Source organism: Leptopilina boulardi, unplaced genomic scaffold, assembly GCF_019393585.1.
Source record: "Leptopilina boulardi isolate dan_hultmark-lab unplaced genomic scaffold, ZJU_Lbou_2.1 LbouV2_32, whole genome shotgun sequence".
Taxonomy (NCBI): Eukaryota; Metazoa; Arthropoda; class Insecta; order Hymenoptera; family Figitidae; genus Leptopilina; species Leptopilina boulardi.
In genome coordinates this window covers 515,775-535,000 of record NW_026137885.1, presented here as the reverse complement: position 1 = coordinate 535,000, position 19,226 = coordinate 515,775, and the positions used below count along the sequence as shown (strand labels likewise).

The 19,226-nt window shown below is 28.0% G+C and overlaps 1 protein-coding gene across 2 annotated transcripts; it reads left to right on the top strand.

Annotated features, from left to right (window-relative positions):
• Positions 1-2,237: 2,237 nt before the first annotated feature.
• Positions 2,238-18,840, top strand: LOC127284217 (polyamine-transporting ATPase 13A3). 2 transcript variants are annotated; one of them, XM_051309545.1, is made up of 9 exons: positions 2,238-2,522; positions 9,190-9,274; positions 11,106-11,333; positions 11,402-11,532; positions 11,610-11,766; positions 11,830-12,034; positions 12,105-13,918; positions 15,522-15,703; positions 15,775-18,840. In XM_051309545.1, exons 1-9 carry the CDS (start codon positions 2,507-2,509, stop codon positions 17,196-17,198), a joined length of 4,242 nt encoding a protein of 1,413 aa, XP_051165502.1. In that variant the 5' UTR covers positions 2,238-2,506; the 3' UTR covers positions 17,199-18,840. The 2 variants fall into 2 exon arrangements, with proteins under 2 accessions (XP_051165502.1, XP_051165501.1); XM_051309544.1 differs by lacking the exon at positions 2,238-2,522 and adding an exon at positions 5,841-5,983.
• The last annotated feature ends 386 nt before the right edge of the window (positions 18,841-19,226 follow it).

Here is a 19,226-nt window from a genome sequence, read left to right as displayed (position 1 = left end):
TTGCAAATATTTCGCGCGTACCAATGAAAATAATAATGTTTTTGATAATGAAGAAAAGAAATATATTATTTATTTAAAAAAAGAAAAAAAAAAAACTAAAAACATGGATATATATATTTCTTTTCAAATATAACATCAGATGTTAATTTGAAGAGATATTTCGACAATTATATAAGTGAAGTGGTATGGTGTATAAATCTGTGAATATATATAACTATATGCGAACTATGCGCTCAGTTAAATATATACCAGTGTTCCTGGAGTTTTACTTCTAATGGAATTTAATCGTGAAAAAAAGAAATCTTAATATATTTAATTATTATTATTATTATTTTTATTATTATTATTATTATTATTATTATTATTATTATTATTAATTGTTATTTAACTATCAGACAATAAGGAATCGTACAGCATACGTAAGTTACATAATAATTTGATATAATTATTACATCTATATCTGAATTATATTTTACTGTATATTCTCGAACGAGAATAAAATCATCGAACTCAATTTTTAACAACATTTAAGTCTTTATTTTCGATTTATCCCGATGATCAATATAAAAAAAAAAATTACTAGTTTTGAATTTGTCTTCTTTTGGAGTAATAAAATTTGTTATTTTAAAAAAAAGATTTAAAATATTAGAATTATTGAGAAAAAAAATAAAAATTATTTGATTCAAATAATATCGGTTACTTTTTACTTGAACCAAATAAATATTTACTTGAATCAAATAATTTTTGAGTCAATTAAATGATATTTGTTTTAAATACAGAAATTATTGGTTTAAATAAAAATTATTTTGGTTCAAGTAAATATTTATTTGGTTCAAGTAAGTTATTTATTTGGTTCAAGTAAATATTTATTTGGTTCAAGTAAATATTTATTTAGTTCAAGTAAGTTATTTATTTGGTTCAAGTAAATATTTATTTAGTTCAAGTAAGTTATTTATTTGGTTTAAGTAAATATTTATTTGGTTCAAGTAAGTTATTTATTTGGTTCAAGTAAGTTATTTATTTGATAATAATAGTCAAGTAATCGATTATTTGAATCAAATAAATTTTTTTTTCATTTTAGTAATTTTTAATTTAATATTTATAATATTAATTTTTTAACTAATATTTGACTGGTATATTGGTAAGTTTTTCTTTTTTTAATATTGAAATTTAATTATTAAAATTGGCAAATTTAATCTACTTAAAGATTCATGAAAGTTATCCAAAAAAAACCTTGAAATGAAGAGACGAAATCAGGGCCAAATAGAATGACTGATAGGACCGGATAGGTGGGTATATATATATAATTCTCCAGATAAGATACATATTGAATACGACCCAAATGAATTATATTTTTTTTGGGGGGAAGGGGGGGGGGTCAAATAAATCAGAACTGGTTATTTTTTTTAAAAAAAGAACCCTTGACCTGAATTTCAAAATTCCCAATTTATAGAAACATTGTTTTTTATATTTTTTATTATTTTTTTTTTATTTTTTTTCCTTTATATTCAATAAAAGAAAATTGTCCTTATATTATTTAATCTTAAAATTTATTAGTTAACTATTTCCCTAATTTTTTTTTATTAAATATAATTATTCATTTTTTTTTATTTTTATTTATTTTTGTCAAATCAAAAAATAATTAAATTTTTTTTTCAAAACTAATATTTATTTTTTTATAAAATATTTAAAAAAAAAAATTATATATATATTGCAAATCATCATATATGACCTTTTGCTGACCTCTATCGGTTTCTTTTAAAACCATATTGACATACTATTTTTTCAAACGACTGACATCGTTACCTACATTCTTCTTTTCTCTGCTTTCTTAATGATTTTTTTTACTAAAAAAAAAAATTTTTCATTCTATTTAAAATTTATTTATATTTAAAATTTATTTATATTCAAAATTTATTTATATATTTAAAATTCAATCCTATTTAAAATTTAAATTAATTTTATTTAAATTTTTATTCATTAAGAAATAATTAAAAAAAAAAAAAAAAAATGTTTGAGAAACAAATTGCTTTATAATTAAAATAACATTAAATTTATATAATGTACACGGCGGCCCTGAATATATATATATATTAGACTTTACAGGACTGTACATATATATATAATCATTAATTTTATGATAAGAAAGATTTGAAATGGGGCAAACATCAACCAATCAGATATAAGTACTAATAACTAATCTTACCAAATATCTTTTTCAATATACAGGCTCCTATTTTGTTTGGATTTCAGTGAGTTGCGTATTGACTGAAAAGCATGCGCGTGTGACACGCGAATCGCGAGAAAAGATAATTATTATGTATAGAGAGTTCTATTGGATTTTTGGCTAAAAATTCTTATTATCAATATGTGAATATTTTCGTTCAAAAATTTTTTTTTTTTTTTTTTTTTTATTTTTGGCACCAATTCATGGATTACGGTTTATGTTATTACTCCAAAAAAAAAAAGCATTTTTCATCTATAATTTTATAACATAAATACAACGATGAATGATATAAGCGGTAGGAATGTTTTTATTTCAATAAAATATAAATATATTATATAATCTTAATATGTATATCTATATATATATATATAAATATGTATATATTAATAATTAGTATATTGTATAATAGAATAGTGAATTTTTTAATAAATATTAAGATCACTGTAAAAAAGAATTATTTCACTTTGAAGCAATCTCTTCTTACAGTGTGCATTAATTAATAATTTAATTAATAATCAATTAAAGTAATGTCATTTTTAATAAATCTATAATTTGTTGAAAAGTATTATATTTTGAAATAATTTATTTTATTGTTAAGTTCTAATGTTTCACTGAAAAAAGGATTTGGTATTGACAACCAAACGTTTGGTTGGTATTTAAGGAACCAAAAAATATTTTTGTTGAAACAACAAAATTTTAATTGTCTCAATCAAAATTTATTTGACACAACCAAAATTAGAAAAAAAGGATTTTTTGTTGTCCTAACTAAAGTTTGATTATGGCACAACCAAAATTTTGTTGATTCAATAAAAAAAAATTTTGGTTGCTTAAATACCAACCAAATGTTTGTACCAAACCTTTTTTTTCAGTGTTAACTGACTTTTTTAATCACTATTTCTTTAAAAAAAAAAAATGTATTAAATATTTTTCCTTTGCGATTGAAAAATTAAATTTTTTTTTAAATTTTTTCCCTGAGATATATATGTATATTGATACAATTGATGTTAAGCTTTGATAATATGACAAAATAAACCAATATATTATTGTGTTCCTCTTAATATTTCAAAAATACTTTTTTATGATATACAGATAATAAAATATTAAATGGAAAATAAAAAAAAAGAACTCCTTTCTTCGTAGCGGCTGCAAAAAAAAAAAAATTCCAAATTATTTAAGTTTAAAATAATTTTAATAGAAATTTATTTAAAGAACAAAATTTATTCAATGAGTTTAACAAAAATGTGATATTTATAATAATTTAAATAATATACTATTTATAATTCGAGAAGTTTTAAAATTAATTGAAAGAAATTTTTTTTCCTCTGAGGAAATCATAAAGGTATGTATACGTAAAGTCAAAATTTTATTAGATAATAAAATAAAATAGATTATATATCTCGGATTAAGTATAAATTATTGGCACGTGTGCTTCTAATTTAAGCCTTGAACTGATGTACAAAATTATTTAAAAAAAATATATATATAAATATACAATTTTCAACATTACATTTTTAAATAAAAATATTTTTGGTCTATTGATTTTTAATGTATTTTTTTAATGATCTAATTAAGTTAAAGATAATTAGATAAGCTACATAGGAAACAATGTGAAAGTTCATTTAGAATATTTCATAAAAATGAGAATCTGCAAAATTCTTCTGTTTTTGATGATTTGATGATAAAAAATTAAGAAATATTCAAAAAAATTCTAATTCAATTACCCTAAGCGCTCAAATGGACATTTTGATGGTAGTCAAGTAGCAGTAATTGGCACATTGATGCTCATTCCTCTTTGACTATCATCAAACTGTCCGTTTGGGTATTTGGAATTAGAATTTTTTTTTTTTTTTTACATAAACAAAATTTGTTGCATTTTGTGTCTAATATTTAAAAATGTGTAAATAAATTCCTCTTTCCCCCCACTCAAAAAATATAGAAAATTTTTTTTCATTTTTTGGGCTCAATTGATAAATACATACAGCCCTGATGAGAATACAAAACCGAACAAACAGACGACATCACAGAATATATACCCAACGCGCAAGTCTTCTGCTAAAGCCGAAACGATTCTCCTAATTCGTATATACAGAGCGTCGTGATTCTGGGATACGATAATTAGAGCTTGACTCAATTTTCGACTTTTAAATTTTACGTGAAAAATAAAAATAGGAATGAGAAACAAAAATTCTCTGTTCATTTTAAATAATATTCAAAAATAGATGTAAAACACCGGGTTTTTTTTTTTTTTTGATTTAAAGAAGAGACCTTCAACGAATGAGGTCGTACACGCCATCTTTACACAATAGAATGCAATTTCCTTGTATTCGTACACATTTATTTGGAATATAGTCAACTCAGCATTTAAGTGGAAGTCAAGTTTAGTATTTAGTGCAGTGTTCTTACTTAATTAGTCATCAGTCTTCTTTCTAACACATTCAATGTTCCCAATAAAAAGTGTTTGAAAAAATTATTCTTTTAATCGAATGAATCATTTTCGATAAGTGTATAGTGTGTGTGTGTGTGGCAAAAAAAAAAATACTAAAATTTTCCCAATCAGACTCTCAGTAAGAAGAGAACTTTTTTCTTTTTCGTTTCTTTATTTAAAATATAGTTAAAGTAAAAATAATGAGCAAAATGTTTAATATTAATAACAATTCTGGTGTTTTTTGTGCACTTAGAAGTCCTAAGGAGAGTAACATTTTTAAAAGAATCGTTTAAATTTTTAATAGAAATTTCTGCAATTTTTGTGCAATTGTGCTAAAATTAATAATTTCAAAAAGTGAGAGAGCTCAGCTCTCAAAAGTGTTTTTCTATTTTAAAAAAGTGACTTAAAAAAAAGAAGAAAAAGTTTGGGTTTCTTTTTTTCACTTTTTTTTTTTTTTTTAATTTCGCTGTCAATTGGACGGCATAAAAAAAATTTATCCCTTGCCCGTAATGTATTTGAGATCGTACTTTGGAGCAACAGGGAGGCACGTGAACAATAGCGAGGCGCCAAAGAGAAATAATTTTGATTCATTGTTAGTGAATGATTTCATTAAAAGAATAAAAATTGTGGCTGCCTTTTTTCAGTGTCAAGACTTGTTTCAAGAGCCAATATTGAAACGCGGTATGAGCGAGGGTGAACGTGCTGTCACAACGCCTCATATTGGTTGGCGAAAACTCACTGATCCTGGTGACTGACACAATATTCCAATAATTAAAGGCAGCCCAAAACGATAGCACCAGCTGCAAATCATCATTATCATCATCAAATTTTCAGAAAAAGTTTCCTGACCCAACGTTTGCAAACGGGAATTTTCATATTCCCAAGGTGAAAAAGACCAAATGCAAAATAAGGGCCTTATAATGACATCATTAATAATTCTCCAAAAAGTCATGAAAATGAATTGCAACCAATATCGGTAGCAGACGGCTCAACCGGAAAGAATTGGCTGATAATTCCAAACTTCCGGATCGCGAGTTCTTCCTGAAAAAATTTTTTCAGACTTTTTAACACAAGGACAATAAATTTAGAAAACAGATAATATATATATATATCTAGAATTAGTGTTTATAAAAAAAGAAGGGGGGTTGTGTGCCAAAGTTTTTTTTTTGTGATTGTAATTTAAAAAAAAGGAAGAGAAATTAAAATGCCAACAACACCGAGTAAACTCAACATCAGCTTTGGAAGAAATTCTTATAGCGTTTTTGGAAATAATAGAGGCACTGGAGGCAATGCAGAACAACAGCAAGAGCAAAAAACGGAATTGTTAGAGGGTAAGGGATTGAAGTATCTCTCTCTCTCTGATGATTATCAATGTATACATATATAAACATGCGTCGAGTCAATGACTGGATAATTCATCATATGACCCAGTTCTCTGTTATGGATCTATGAGTCACTAGACTTAATAATTATGTCATTAATTTTAAAAATTGTTATCAGAAATAGTAAACACTAATTTATTATTATACACAGATTCTTTAAAATGAATGATAAAATTTTTATGATAAGCACAAAGTTTACAGAAAATAATCTTAAACAGCAACGGACATTTCAGAATATTTTCATCCGTATCCGGAAATTTTTGGATATCAATGAATCTAAATCAGTGAACGAGTTTTCTTTAATTCATCATTTCATTGAGAATCAGTAAAAATCATTGATTGTCCGTTGTAATTCCACTGATGAATTAAAGAAAACTCGTCGCACTGATTTAGATATCCCCATATCAGAACATCCGTATAGGATAGCTTGAATATCCGGATACTATTCTGCCGTACAATGTAAAAACTTAGTTAAGTCATATTTTTTGACAAAAATGAGTTTTTATACACAGTAAACTTGGTTGTATCTTTTTCTATTGCTACGTTTTGATGCACATAAGTTATATCAAAAAGAGATCGTTTTGTGTATCATTTTTAGAAATGATACACGAAACGGTCTCATTTTTTGATGCAAAAAAAATTTAATCAATTTATATCAATCATGGCCGAATTGAATCGACTCAAAATTAAACGAATTTTTTTCAGATATTTTGGTAATAGTACAATTGCGGCGACCATTTCACTATATTTAATTTAAAAATGAAAATAACAGAAAATCAAAGACAATGTGCAATTCGATAATTAAAAAGTGACAGCTTATAAACATAACCTAAAATGCATGAGAAAAAATTTGTCGATAAAATCAATATAGCCGAGCTTTTTAGAAGGTAGATGGCAGCACTCATCTATTTTCTTTCTTTAAATTTTTTCTGAATCGTTTTTATAAAAAACAAAACTGCCATCTACCTTCTAAAAAGCTCGGCTATATTGATTTTATCGACAAATTTTTTCTCATGCATTTTAGGTTATGTTTATAAGCTGTCACTTTTTAATTATTGAATTGCACATTGTCTTTGATTTTCTGTTATTTTCATTTTCAAATTAAATATAGTGAAATGGTCTCCGCAATTGTACTATTACCAAAATATCTGAAAAAAATTCGTTTAATTTTGAGTCGATTCAATTCGCGGCCATGATTGATATAAATTGATTAAATTTTTTGCATCAAAAAATGAGACCCATTTCTAAAAATGATACACAAAACGATCTCTTTTGGATATAACTTATATGCATCAAAACGTTGCAAAGTTTTGATGCAATTTTTGGTCTCAATTTGATACTTTTAGGAAAACTGTGATTGGTATCAATGGATTCGTAAGAAAAAACTGCGTCTGATTACGTTATTAAAAATTATTTTAATTATTTATTGCAAAAAATAGTTATTAAACATCTACAAAAACCCAGAAAATGAAAGAATACTATTGATAAAAGGTAACTCGAGTTGAGTAGTCCAAAAATCGTAGGATGCGTTGAGATCGAGAATAAAATACGAAATAAAAACTTAGTTAACTCGACTTGAGTGTTTTTTCTCTTTCGAAAAGTGGCATGAGCCGGACACTGCATTTCGATGGGAGGAAGCGTAAGTCAATTTCGTTAAAGTTCGGATTTTCGTCGGGTGAATTCGAAATCCCATGCATTTAGCTTGAGTTAACTAAGTTCTTACTTCTGAACGAAGGCTCGCGCTCGCCTATACCTTTTCGAAAAGCACTATACGTAACTCGAGTTAACCAAGTTTTGCTTTTAAAAAATAAAACGTAAGTCAATTATTTAATATAATTTGTTTAAATAATTAACTTTTTGACTTCAGAATTAAAAAGAACTCTATCAAATTATCTAGGAAGTGAAGTTAGATTAAAGAATTATTTATATATTACATTAGGTTTTTAAATACAAACAGTTTTTCGTCATTTTCTCCGTTTGAACAAAATATGACTTAAGTTTTTATTTCGCACGGCAGTATTAGTGTCTAGATCTCTGTCGATTTTGACTATATTAAATTGTTGAATTATTTTTGTTTCGCTATTATTTTTGACTAGGGTATAAGTGTATCAATTACTGCTGATGCGCCAATTACTGCGATTAGTAAAACTTAGTATAATTGAGAACATAAAACTGTTTCAAAATTACTTTAAAATTTATTCCAAACACAGTTTTTCTGAGAATATCAAATTGACCAGAAAGTGTATCAAATTGTTGATAATGCAACGTTTTGATACTATTTATGGTCTCAATTTGAGAGCCTCAGAAAACTGTGTAATGATATTTGATATTATATCCACTAATTATGCATATTTCGACTATTATCAAATTATTTATTCAAGTTACAATCGAACCTATCACAGTAATTAGAGCATGCGTATATATTTTTCGTATTCTGCTTTTACTGTGGTCTATCCAGTCAACCTAACCTCTAAATCAACACTTTTAGCGTTGGTGCACACCATTCGCAGTAATTCATGCAAACTTGCAGTAATACCAGCATATGCTATTTTTAAAAAAGTTAATATTTTTAATAATATATTTGTTATTTCTTCAAGTTTAAAGTATCGTTTCTATTTCAATAGACACTAATTCACTGTAAAAAAAAAATTAGGGAGTTAACGTTACTGGGAGTTAAATTTTTCGAGTTAAAAATCAACTCAAAAAAGGAGTTAATAATGAAATTAACTCCTTAAAACCAACTCCCTAGGCATAAAATTAATTCGAAAAGCATTAACTCCCTTCGCTTCAATTCCAAAAGGGTGGGGGACTTTTATTGCATCCCCTAGGGAGTTGAAATTCAACTCCTTTTTTTTACACTGTAGTGATTTAACAAAAAGAATTAAATCATTATTTCATTAACAATTTTATTATTTTATCATTATAGTCGAAAAAACAAATTAATCAAATTATAAATAGTCTTGAACCTATTAAATAACGTCATTCTTGTTTGTATATATATATATATATATAGTTTGTATTACTCGGTCAGAGAAAGTATATACCTACGTTATAACTATAAACCAATCACGTGGTTTAGTTATATAGTCTCTACACAATGTTTCGCGATCATATATACAAATCAATGAGTGTTGATAAAATTTTTTCAATTTCAGAAACAAGAGGCAATGGCCTCCTTCAACTCAAGAATGGTGTGGATTACATCAATCCAGGCGAAGAAGATCAAATGGAAATTTACGGGTATGTTATATACACAAAAAAAGTGAAAAACATTTTTTTTTTTTTTCATTGAAATATAAATATTATACATTACGTCAGGCTTAAAATATGTATTTTTTTTCAATTTTCCATTGAATTAAATAAATAATAATTATTACAATTAACCGCACAAAAATGATTACAAAGAAATTGGTTTTATAAACAACTTTTAAAATATGTTTACAAAAAGAAATACTTGAAAAGATATATATTTTGCAAAATTCTTGTAACAAAAAAAAAACTTTGTACTTTGAATGTGAATACAAATTTCCTAATAATTTAATTATAAGAATGTAAACATAATATTAAATATCATTCTTTCATTATGATAACACCATCCGACAAAATTCAACTTTTTTTTTGACCCACAAAAAAATCCAACATTTTCGGAAACTAGAACCAAAAAAAAAAAAAAAATATCCGTGTCTGGCCGTTTTGCTAGATCAAGTCGTTTGTGGTTTTTAGGGGTGAAAACAACCCCTAAATGAAAATTGACAAGATATTTTTTAAAAAATTATTAATATTTTATAAAACTTGCTATCTGGGGGTTTTCGAGTTGGCTGATTTAAAAAGTTATTAATTTTTTATTTTATATCCATTTTGAATTTTGAAAATTTGACATCAGATTCGTCATCAGCGACCCCAAAAACTCCTAAATACCAAGTTTTATAAAAAAATTAATAACTTTTTAAAAATTTGATCCGCCATTTTGAATTTTGAAAATATGACACCAGATTAAATAATCAGCGACCCCGAAAACGCCGAGATAACAAGTTTTATAAAATATTAATAATTTTTGAAAGATATCTTGTCAATTTTCATTTAGGGGTTTATTTTCACACCTAAAAATCACAAACAACTTGATCATCTTGCAAAACTGTCACACGGAAAAAAAGGAAAAAGTAATTTTTTACTATACTTTCATAGTAAAACGGAAACTATTCGAAATTTTTGCGCATCTCTGGCAACTTTTATTCCAAAAATAGTAAAAATCTACTCCAGAAATAGTAAAAATTACTACGGAATAGTAAAATTTACTACAGAATAGTAAAATTTACTACGGAATAGTAAAATTTACTACAAAAATAGTAAATTTTACTTTTTTTTGTAGTAAAAGTTACCAGAGATGCGCAGAAACTTCGGACAATTCCCGTTTTACTATGAAAGTAATAAAAATTACTTTTTCTTTTTTTCCGTGCAGAGACGGGTAGTTTTTTTTTTTGGTCCTAGTTTCCGAAAATGTTGGATTTTTTTGTGGATCACAAATCGTATCGAACGGTGTAATCAATACAACTACTGACAAGATTTTTTGCCATATATTTATACTTTGACTATATATACAGAAAAAACTTCGGTCTCAAAAGTACGCTATTTATTTTTTGAAGTGCAACAAAAGTGAGTCAGGTTGGTGGCGCCACTGTCTATTTCCTTTAGCATTGGCTGATTTTGAGTTGAAACAAAAATGAAAACTAGATTATTTCTGTGTATAAGAGAAATAAAGATTCCCCGAAAAGTGCCACCTGGAGGTTCTATTAGAATTCCGCCGGAACTTCCAACGTAATTCCGTCGAAATTCCATCGGAGTTCCAAAGAATTTCCGATGGGATTCCGATTAATTTTTTTTTAAATTTTTTTGAGTCCTAATTCCGTCGGAATCCCATCGGTTAATTCTTTGGAACTCCAATGGAATTTTTGACGGAATTACGTTGTAAGTTCCGGCGGAATTCTGATAGAACCTCCAGTGGGCATTTTCCGGGGAATCTTTCCAAGTGGGAATTGGTTTTACTTTAATAGATTTTATTTTTAATTTTTAGGTATAAACGAAATGCAATACAAACTGCCACAACTTGGTGTCTGATTGTCATCACAGGAGGGCTACTTAGACTGATTTTCCATTGGGTTCCACATTTAATGTTGCAAGCAACCCATTCAAAGTGTCTTTTGGAAGAGGCTGACACCGTTTTGCTTATAGAGAAATTTCAGGACAAACATACAAGTTATTATGTGAAAAAAATAAAGACTCTAACTGCTCAGGAAGTATCGTAAGTATATTGTGAATTTGAAAAAATTTTGAAAACTTTTTGAAAAAAAAATTTCTTTTTTTTTTCAGAAAAGCATCTTCTGATGGTGACTATCTAATTGACAATGAGCCATGGTCGGAAAATGATAGTATTATCACAGTATCAGAAGGCAAAGAATTTCCAATGTTATCAATTCATTTGTCAGGAGGTCATTTTAAATGTAATGAAATTAATATTTTTCAAAAACTAGAAAGAAAATACAGTTTAAAATTAATAAAATTTTTGTTTTTTTTTCAGCTGTTCCATCAATCATTACATTTAGTTGCAAGAAAGTTATTTATGTCTGGGATAAAGATAGATGTGAATTTCTTAAACTTAGAGGACTTGATAATGGTGTACTTACTTCCACACTTCATCAAATGACTGGACTGAGTTCATTTGAACAGTATATGAGGTAATTAGATTATTTTCCTAACGGTAATTTTAATGAAGTAACAATTTTTCTTTTTTTTCTTAGACGCAGTATTTATGGTAACAATGAAATAGTAATTTCTGTGAAAACAATATTGACATTGTTGTGCCTCGAAGTTCTAAATCCATTTTACGTCTTCCAAATCTTCAGTTTTAGTTTATGGATTGCTGACAATTATGTTTATTATGCTATGGTTATTCTCACTATGTCGGGTGTTAGTGTTGGAATGGCTGTTTTACAAACTCGACGGGTAAGTTCTTTTTTTTTGTTATTAAAAAGAAAATGTGGATTAAAGAAAATTTTGATTTTTTTGTTTGCAGAATCAACAAAATTTACGAACAACTGTTGCGTCTTCCGATGTAGCCACAGTAATACGTGATCGTACACTGGGTCACACTTGTGAAGTACCTGCAGAACGTCTTGTTCCTGGAGATATAATAGTCATACCACCTCATGGTTGTCTAATGCCATGCGATGCAGTACTCCTAACTGGAAATTGTATTTTAAATGAATCAATGTTAACTGGGGAATCTGTTCCTGTTACTAAAACTCCAATTCCATCATCGAAGGAAATTATGTACGATACAAAAGAACACGCTAGGCATACACTTTATTCTGGTACGAGAATAATTCAAACACGATATTTTGGAACTGAAAAGGTATTAGCAGTTGTTATAAGAACGGGATTTAATACCAGCAAAGGAGGTTTAGTGAGATCAATTCTTTATCCACCGCCAGTTGATTATAAATTTGAACAAGATTCATATAAATTTGTAATAATGCTCGCTTGCATTGCAGGCATTGGTGTGATATTTACCATTGTAACCAAAGCATTGAGAGGCGTTCCAAGTAGTCATATAGTGTTAGAAGCATTGGATCTCATAACAATTGTAGTACCGCCAGCGCTACCTGCAGCCATGACAGTTGGAAGATTGTTAGCTCAAAATCGATTGGTAAAAAATAGAATATATTGTACTAGTCCACGAACAATTAATGTTTCCGGTTCACTCGATTGTGTTTGTTTTGATAAGACCGGTACTTTAACAGAAGACGGTCTTGATATGTGGGGCGTTGTTCCTATTTCATCGAGAAAATTTCAAATTCCAGTTAAAAATATTACTCATCTACCATTGAATAATGTACTTATTGGAATGGTAACATGCCATGGAATAACAATAATTGATGATCAATTGGTTGGTGATCCGTTAGATTTAAAAATGTTTGAATCCACCGGCTGGACATTAGAGGAACCAAATGTCTCCGATACATCTAAATTTTCAATGTTATTTCCAACAGTCGTTCGTCCTCCATCAGGATCAAAACTTCTCGATCAATCTCTCAGTGAAATAACAACATCGCCAATGAGACAAAATTCAACAACATCTGAAATGACTGAAAATATTTCATTAAATAATGTTGAGAGTGCTTTAACTGAATCAACAGCTGATTTAGCTGATCAGGGTTTAGAAATTGGTATAGTTAGACAATTTCCATTTACATCGAGCCTACAGCGTATGAGCGTCATTACAAGAACTTTAGGTGCAAATCATTATGATCTCTATTGCAAAGGAAGTCCAGAAATGATTCACAGTCTATCAAAACCAGATTCAATTCCATCGGATTTTAATAGTATTCTTCAGGAATATACATCAGAGGGATATCGAGTAATAGCTTTAGCGCACAAATCATTAAATCGTTTAACATATGCAAAAGTACAACGAATTGTACGTGAAAAAGTTGAAACGGATTTGTCATTTTTGGGCTTTGTGATACTTGAAAATCGACTGAAACCGGAAACAATGCCTGTGATATCCGCTTTAAACGCAGCATCTATCAAAATTGTTATGGTCACTGGTGATAATATGCTAACTGCATTGTCAGTTGCACGTGATTGTGATATTGTCAAACCAGGAATGCCTGTTATAGCAGTGGCCACAATTTCACAACAAAATCAAACTAAACCTCAGGTTTATTTCACTAGAAGTGATAGTCAACATAGTCCAATGTCTCCCAATGGTCAAGGCGATTTTAGCGAAATGACTGACCTCAATAGTGTCATTAGTTTAGAAACCATTGAAAGTGGCTCATTTAGCAATCATCAGACGGAAAATAATTTAAACTATCTTTCTGACAAGTAAGTAAATTGTTTTTAATATTTAATTCAAAAAATGTGGCTGGCTACACCGAGAGCCAATCAGAAGGGTTAAATTTAAAATCCTAAACTAAATTTTGCGTCTACGCAGAAAAGATAGTTCAAGTTGGGTGGGGGAATCCAATATGGCTGCTCCCAGCTGTTTTACTGGAGGACAAGCAAACCGCTGTCACTGTACATTTTTCACTGAATTTGAAATATTTTCTTATTAATTTATTTTTTATGCAATACAGGAATAATAAAATGGTTTTATTTTGCTGTATTGTTGGATGTGGAATGCGAGGAGTCAGGGATGAAACTTCCTTTCTTAGAATTCCTGCAGTAATAAGCGTCAACAACAGAAAATATAAAACTACTTATTGCAATCCTTTCAATCCTTTGTCGCGGGTAGAAAGTGATTTAACAAAAAGTGGCGATGAATTCATTAAATTATCGAAAAGAAGACAGGAAATAGAAATAGAACGGATCTTGATAAGTATCACCGTTCCGAAAAAAGGGTATTTGTAGCAAAAATAATAATAATAATTTCAATTAAACTTATTATCTAATTATTATAAAGGGTACCCAATAAGAAGAGGTTAATCGTATCAATTAACCTCTTCTTACTGGGTACCCTTCATAATAAGTTTAATTGAAATTATTATTATTATTTTTGCTACAAATACCATTTTTTCGGAACGGTGATACTTATCAAGATCCGTTCTATTTTTAATAGAAACTCCCTTCTCATACCCAAGATTTTGACATGGTGCCCAATCTGGATCAGTATAATTGTTTATGTCAGCAGGGCGTCCTATATAAAATGTAATTTCTATTATGCATGCATTTATATGTTTCAGATATTAATATTTTAAAAATATAATAAATAAATTATATTAATTAATGGTTAATTGAATGAATTAATAATAAGAAAAGTGCACAATATTGTTATGCATAATCCACATAAACAAAAGGAAAAACCTACTTACCTGTCATAAAATGTTTAGAACATACTCGGAATATTTTTAATTGGGAAACAGTCAATTTTCCCCGCTTTATTGCATTTACCCACTTTTCCTGTCTTCTTTTCGATAATTTAATGAATTCATCGCCACTTTTTGTTAAATCACTTTCTACCCGCGACAAAGGATTGCAATAAGTAGTTTTATATTTTCTGTTGTTGACGCTTATTACTGCAGGAATTCTAAAAAAGGAAGTTTCATCCCTGTCTCCTCGCATACAGCAAAATAAAACCATTTTATTATTCCTGTATTGCATAAAAAATAAATTAATAAGAAAAATATTTCAAATTCAGTGAAAAATGTACAGTGACAGCGGTTTGCTTGTCTTCCAGTAAAACAGCTGAGAGCAGCCATATTGGATTCCCCCACCCAACTTGAACTATCTTAGCGACAGGTTAGAAAAAGCGATCACGTGGTCACCAAAGCCAACGAACTTTTCTAACCTGTCACTATCGCAACTATGGTCGCAGATTTACATTCTGCGCAGACGCAAAGTTTAGTATTAAATTTAACCCTTCTGATTGGCTCTCGATGTGGACAGTCTCTATTTCAAATACATTATAAGTATAACTTGATTATTTCAGCATTTATCATGCAAAGAATAAATATGTTTTTGCTCTAACTGGAAAAACTTGGGCCATGATCAAACAACATTATCCAGAATTGATACCAAAGTTAGTAACAAGAGGAGCTATATTTGCAAGGATGTCTCCCGATCAAAAACAACAATTGGTTCAAGAATTTCAAGCATTGGGTTACTATGTTGGTTAGTAAATTTTAATCAAAAATTTTCAAGTAAGAAATTGTTCAAAAATTATTAATATTTAAATATTTCAGCAATGATTGGCGATGGTGCAAACGATTGTGGAGCATTGAAAGCAGCTCACACGGGAATTTCATTATCAGATACGGAATCATCGGTGGCATCACCATTCACGAGCCGTGAAACAAACATTTCTTGTGTATTAACAGTGATTCGAGAAGGTCGAGCGGCACTAGTCACATCGTTTGGAATATTCAAGTACATGGCTGCCTATTCATTAATTCAATTCGTTTCAGTGATGCTACTCTATGGAATTGAATCAAATTTAACTGATATTGAATTTCTCTATATTGATCTTTTAATAATATCAATATTAGCCTTCTTTTTTGGTAGAACTAAAGCATACGCTGGACCTCTAGTCAAAACACCACCATTAAACAGTCTATTTAGTATCACGCCAATAATAAGTCTTCTTATACAAATTCTTCTTGTTTCATTCTTTCAATATATAAGTCTTTGGCATCTTCGTCAAATGGAATGGTTTAAGCCATTTGTTGTAGCTGATGATAAAGATGATGTTGGCTGCCATGAAAATTATACAATTTTCATTATTAGCTCATTTCAATATATTATGCTTGCTGTTGTTTTCTCCAAGGGTCCTCCATATAGAAAATCACTTTTTACCAATTATGGTCTATTATCGGCTTTTATAATTCTTACAATATTTTCAACTTATCTCGCTCTCTATCCATTTAAATGGCTTCAAGATAATATGGAGCTGATACTACCTGATGATATGAATTTTCGTTTCTATGTTGTTGCCTATGGAATTGGAAATTTTTTCCTCTCAATTCTTGTTGAATATTTTTTAGTTGAATATCTCTTTTTTGGTAAATTAAGACATCTTTGGTTCAATATGAATAAAACAAAGAGAAAATATCTTGCTATCGAAAGAGATATGGCTCGTGATTTAAAATGGCCGCCCTTATCACAAGAACCATTACCAGAATCGGCACCCGATATTCTTATACGACAGAGCGTTACTGAAATTAAAATTGAAAAACGTCTACCAGAGCCATATGTTAAAGTTGATGTTGGATTTCTCAATAATTCAGAGAATGCAACATTTAAACGATTTGGATCAGCGAGAGAAGTTACATTAAATCCTCGTTCATTGTTTAATGATAAAAGAAATACTGTTTCATTACAAGCGGTTCCTTGTTTTGAGGATAAAGATTTATCAATAAAACATCAACAATTGGAGCTTGAAGTTAAAAGAAGACATAATTCAGAATCAGAGAATGGTATTAATCAATATGAAAATCTTTCTCGTATTCATAATACAAATCCAATTGCAACACTTCCAAGGAATTTAGTAGCCAATCATCAGCAACAAAAATTTAGACAATTTAATGATGTTTCAATTCATAAAAGCGAGGACACAAACCTCAGGCCACAAACACAAAGTGTTCTTGAACTTGATATTCTACCATCCTGAGATACGGCCTCGCTCAGATTTCCGTCTGATAAAAGAACATTTCAACAATGGTGCTATAATATCTTGCTCATTAATTACGAGCAAATTAATGTTCGATCAATTTTGCATTTATCGGGCCTGGGTACTTGTTGTTGTTGTAGTCAGATTCTGATGCTTTTCTTAACGGAAATACGAGCCAAAAAGTTCGTAAAAATATATATTAGAATTTTTTTTTGAAAATTAAAATCCTATTTTATATTCTAGTATTGTAAACCTTAATGCAAAAAAAAAGTATTATTATTATTGTTTTATGTATAAAAAAGGAGATCCATTTATTGCTGGATTATTATTACTTATAGCTGTAATCTCATTTAGATTAGATTTTGATCTAATCTAATGATTGAATATGGCCTTTTTTTTCATTCTCATTAAGCACATTTGTTATTAGACCTAATTTTATCGAGTTTAAGGTAAATCGAATACAGTCAAAAAAAAGTGGAAATTTCTTGAAAATTTTTCTTTAAACTTTATTAGTTAAAAAGAAATTTTTAAAAAAATTTTAATTTTTAATCTTTTTAGTAAAACAAAAATTGTTTTTAAATAATAATAATTTGACTGTTTCGATGATTTTAAATTGATAATATATATATATACTTAAACATTTTGTGATACATACTTTTTCATATCAATCCTTAAAAAAAATTCTATGTACAGTACTTATTATTGAAAAATAACTATATATAATATTGACTTGAATTTTAATAAGCAATGAATTTTTGAAGGATTGGCCATTATCGAGAATTATTTCATTGTTTTTCGAGAATATCACAGAAAAAAAAAATCTGAGCTCAAAATGAGTAACGCAACAAAAATGGTGGCGCCACCAAATATTGTTTGGCTCATTTTGAACTTGAGTCCAGTTTTTTTTTTTCTGTAATATCGCCGAACAATTATAGACAAATGATTTTAAATTGCAGAATATTTTTTAAGCAGTTTTAATTAATTTCAAGAAAATAAACATTTCACATTTCTATAAAATAAGTTCCATATTTGCAATTTTTTAAATTTTGAAAAAAAAAATCAATTTTTTAGAATGATTGTATGCATGAGATATTTAGTAAAATTTTTGAGAATTAAAATAAGAAATAAATTTTCCTTGAAAAGATTATTTTAACGTTTCGAAGTCTGAATATTAAAAAAAATAAATATATATATATATATTAATAAACGATATTATAGAACAATTAAATTTTTTTTCGTTTTTTTATCAGACTTATAGTAAACGTTAATTTACTTTTTGAAATTTAGAGAAACAATTTTTTCTCTATTCAAAATTGAGGAAAATTTATTATTTCTTATTCCGCTTGGATAAAAGAGAAAAATTATAATTGTATAGACAAAGAAAAACATTTAGGAAACATTATATATATATATATATTATAGTGACATTTATGTGTTTTATAGTATACATTATATATGAAAAGACGTCGGCAAACTTTTACAATTTGCTAGCTTGACGCTCAATCAGTAAAGAAATTATAGATAAATTTAATGTACAAGAAAATAAATTTAATGTGTACTTGCACACGTGACGTCGTAATAATAATATGTTTAAAAATTGAAGGAGTAGCGATTATCAAATAAAATATATTTATAAACGCAACTCTTAATTTTCATTGACTATATATATTCATTACAAAAAAAAAACCTTTTTTCATCGAAAAAACTTTTTAATTAACAAATAATTATTTTTATTATTATTTCTCGAAGAAAGAAAATTGAAAATGATAAAAACATAATTTCAATCTTTGGTTGAATATTTATTGATAATTGCTGTACACAAAATTACTTAATATACAAATATATAGTAAACTTATAAATAGACTAGAATATTCTTCAAACGATACAAGGGGCTTAAAAAAATTGCATTTTTTTATTTTAATATTCATTGCACGTTAAATTTGCCCTAAGTAAAATTTCATTGCAGATAAAAAAAAATCGAATTTAACATTTATTGAGTATTTTGACTGGCGAGATTGAATAAAGAAA

Excerpts from the sequence above, each read along its gene's own strand:
- LOC127284217 (XM_051309544.1), top strand. The coding sequence starts at position 5,857 with ATGCCAACAACACCGAGTAAACTCAACATCAGCTTTGGAAGAAATTCT. Across the intron at positions 9,275-11,105 it reads GATCAAATGGAAATTTACGG|GTATAAACGAAATGCAATAC; the intron begins GTATGTTATATA and ends TTTAATTTTTAG. Across the intron at positions 12,035-12,104 it reads CTGTTTTACAAACTCGACGG|AATCAACAAAATTTACGAAC; the intron begins GTAAGTTCTTTT and ends TTTTGTTTGCAG.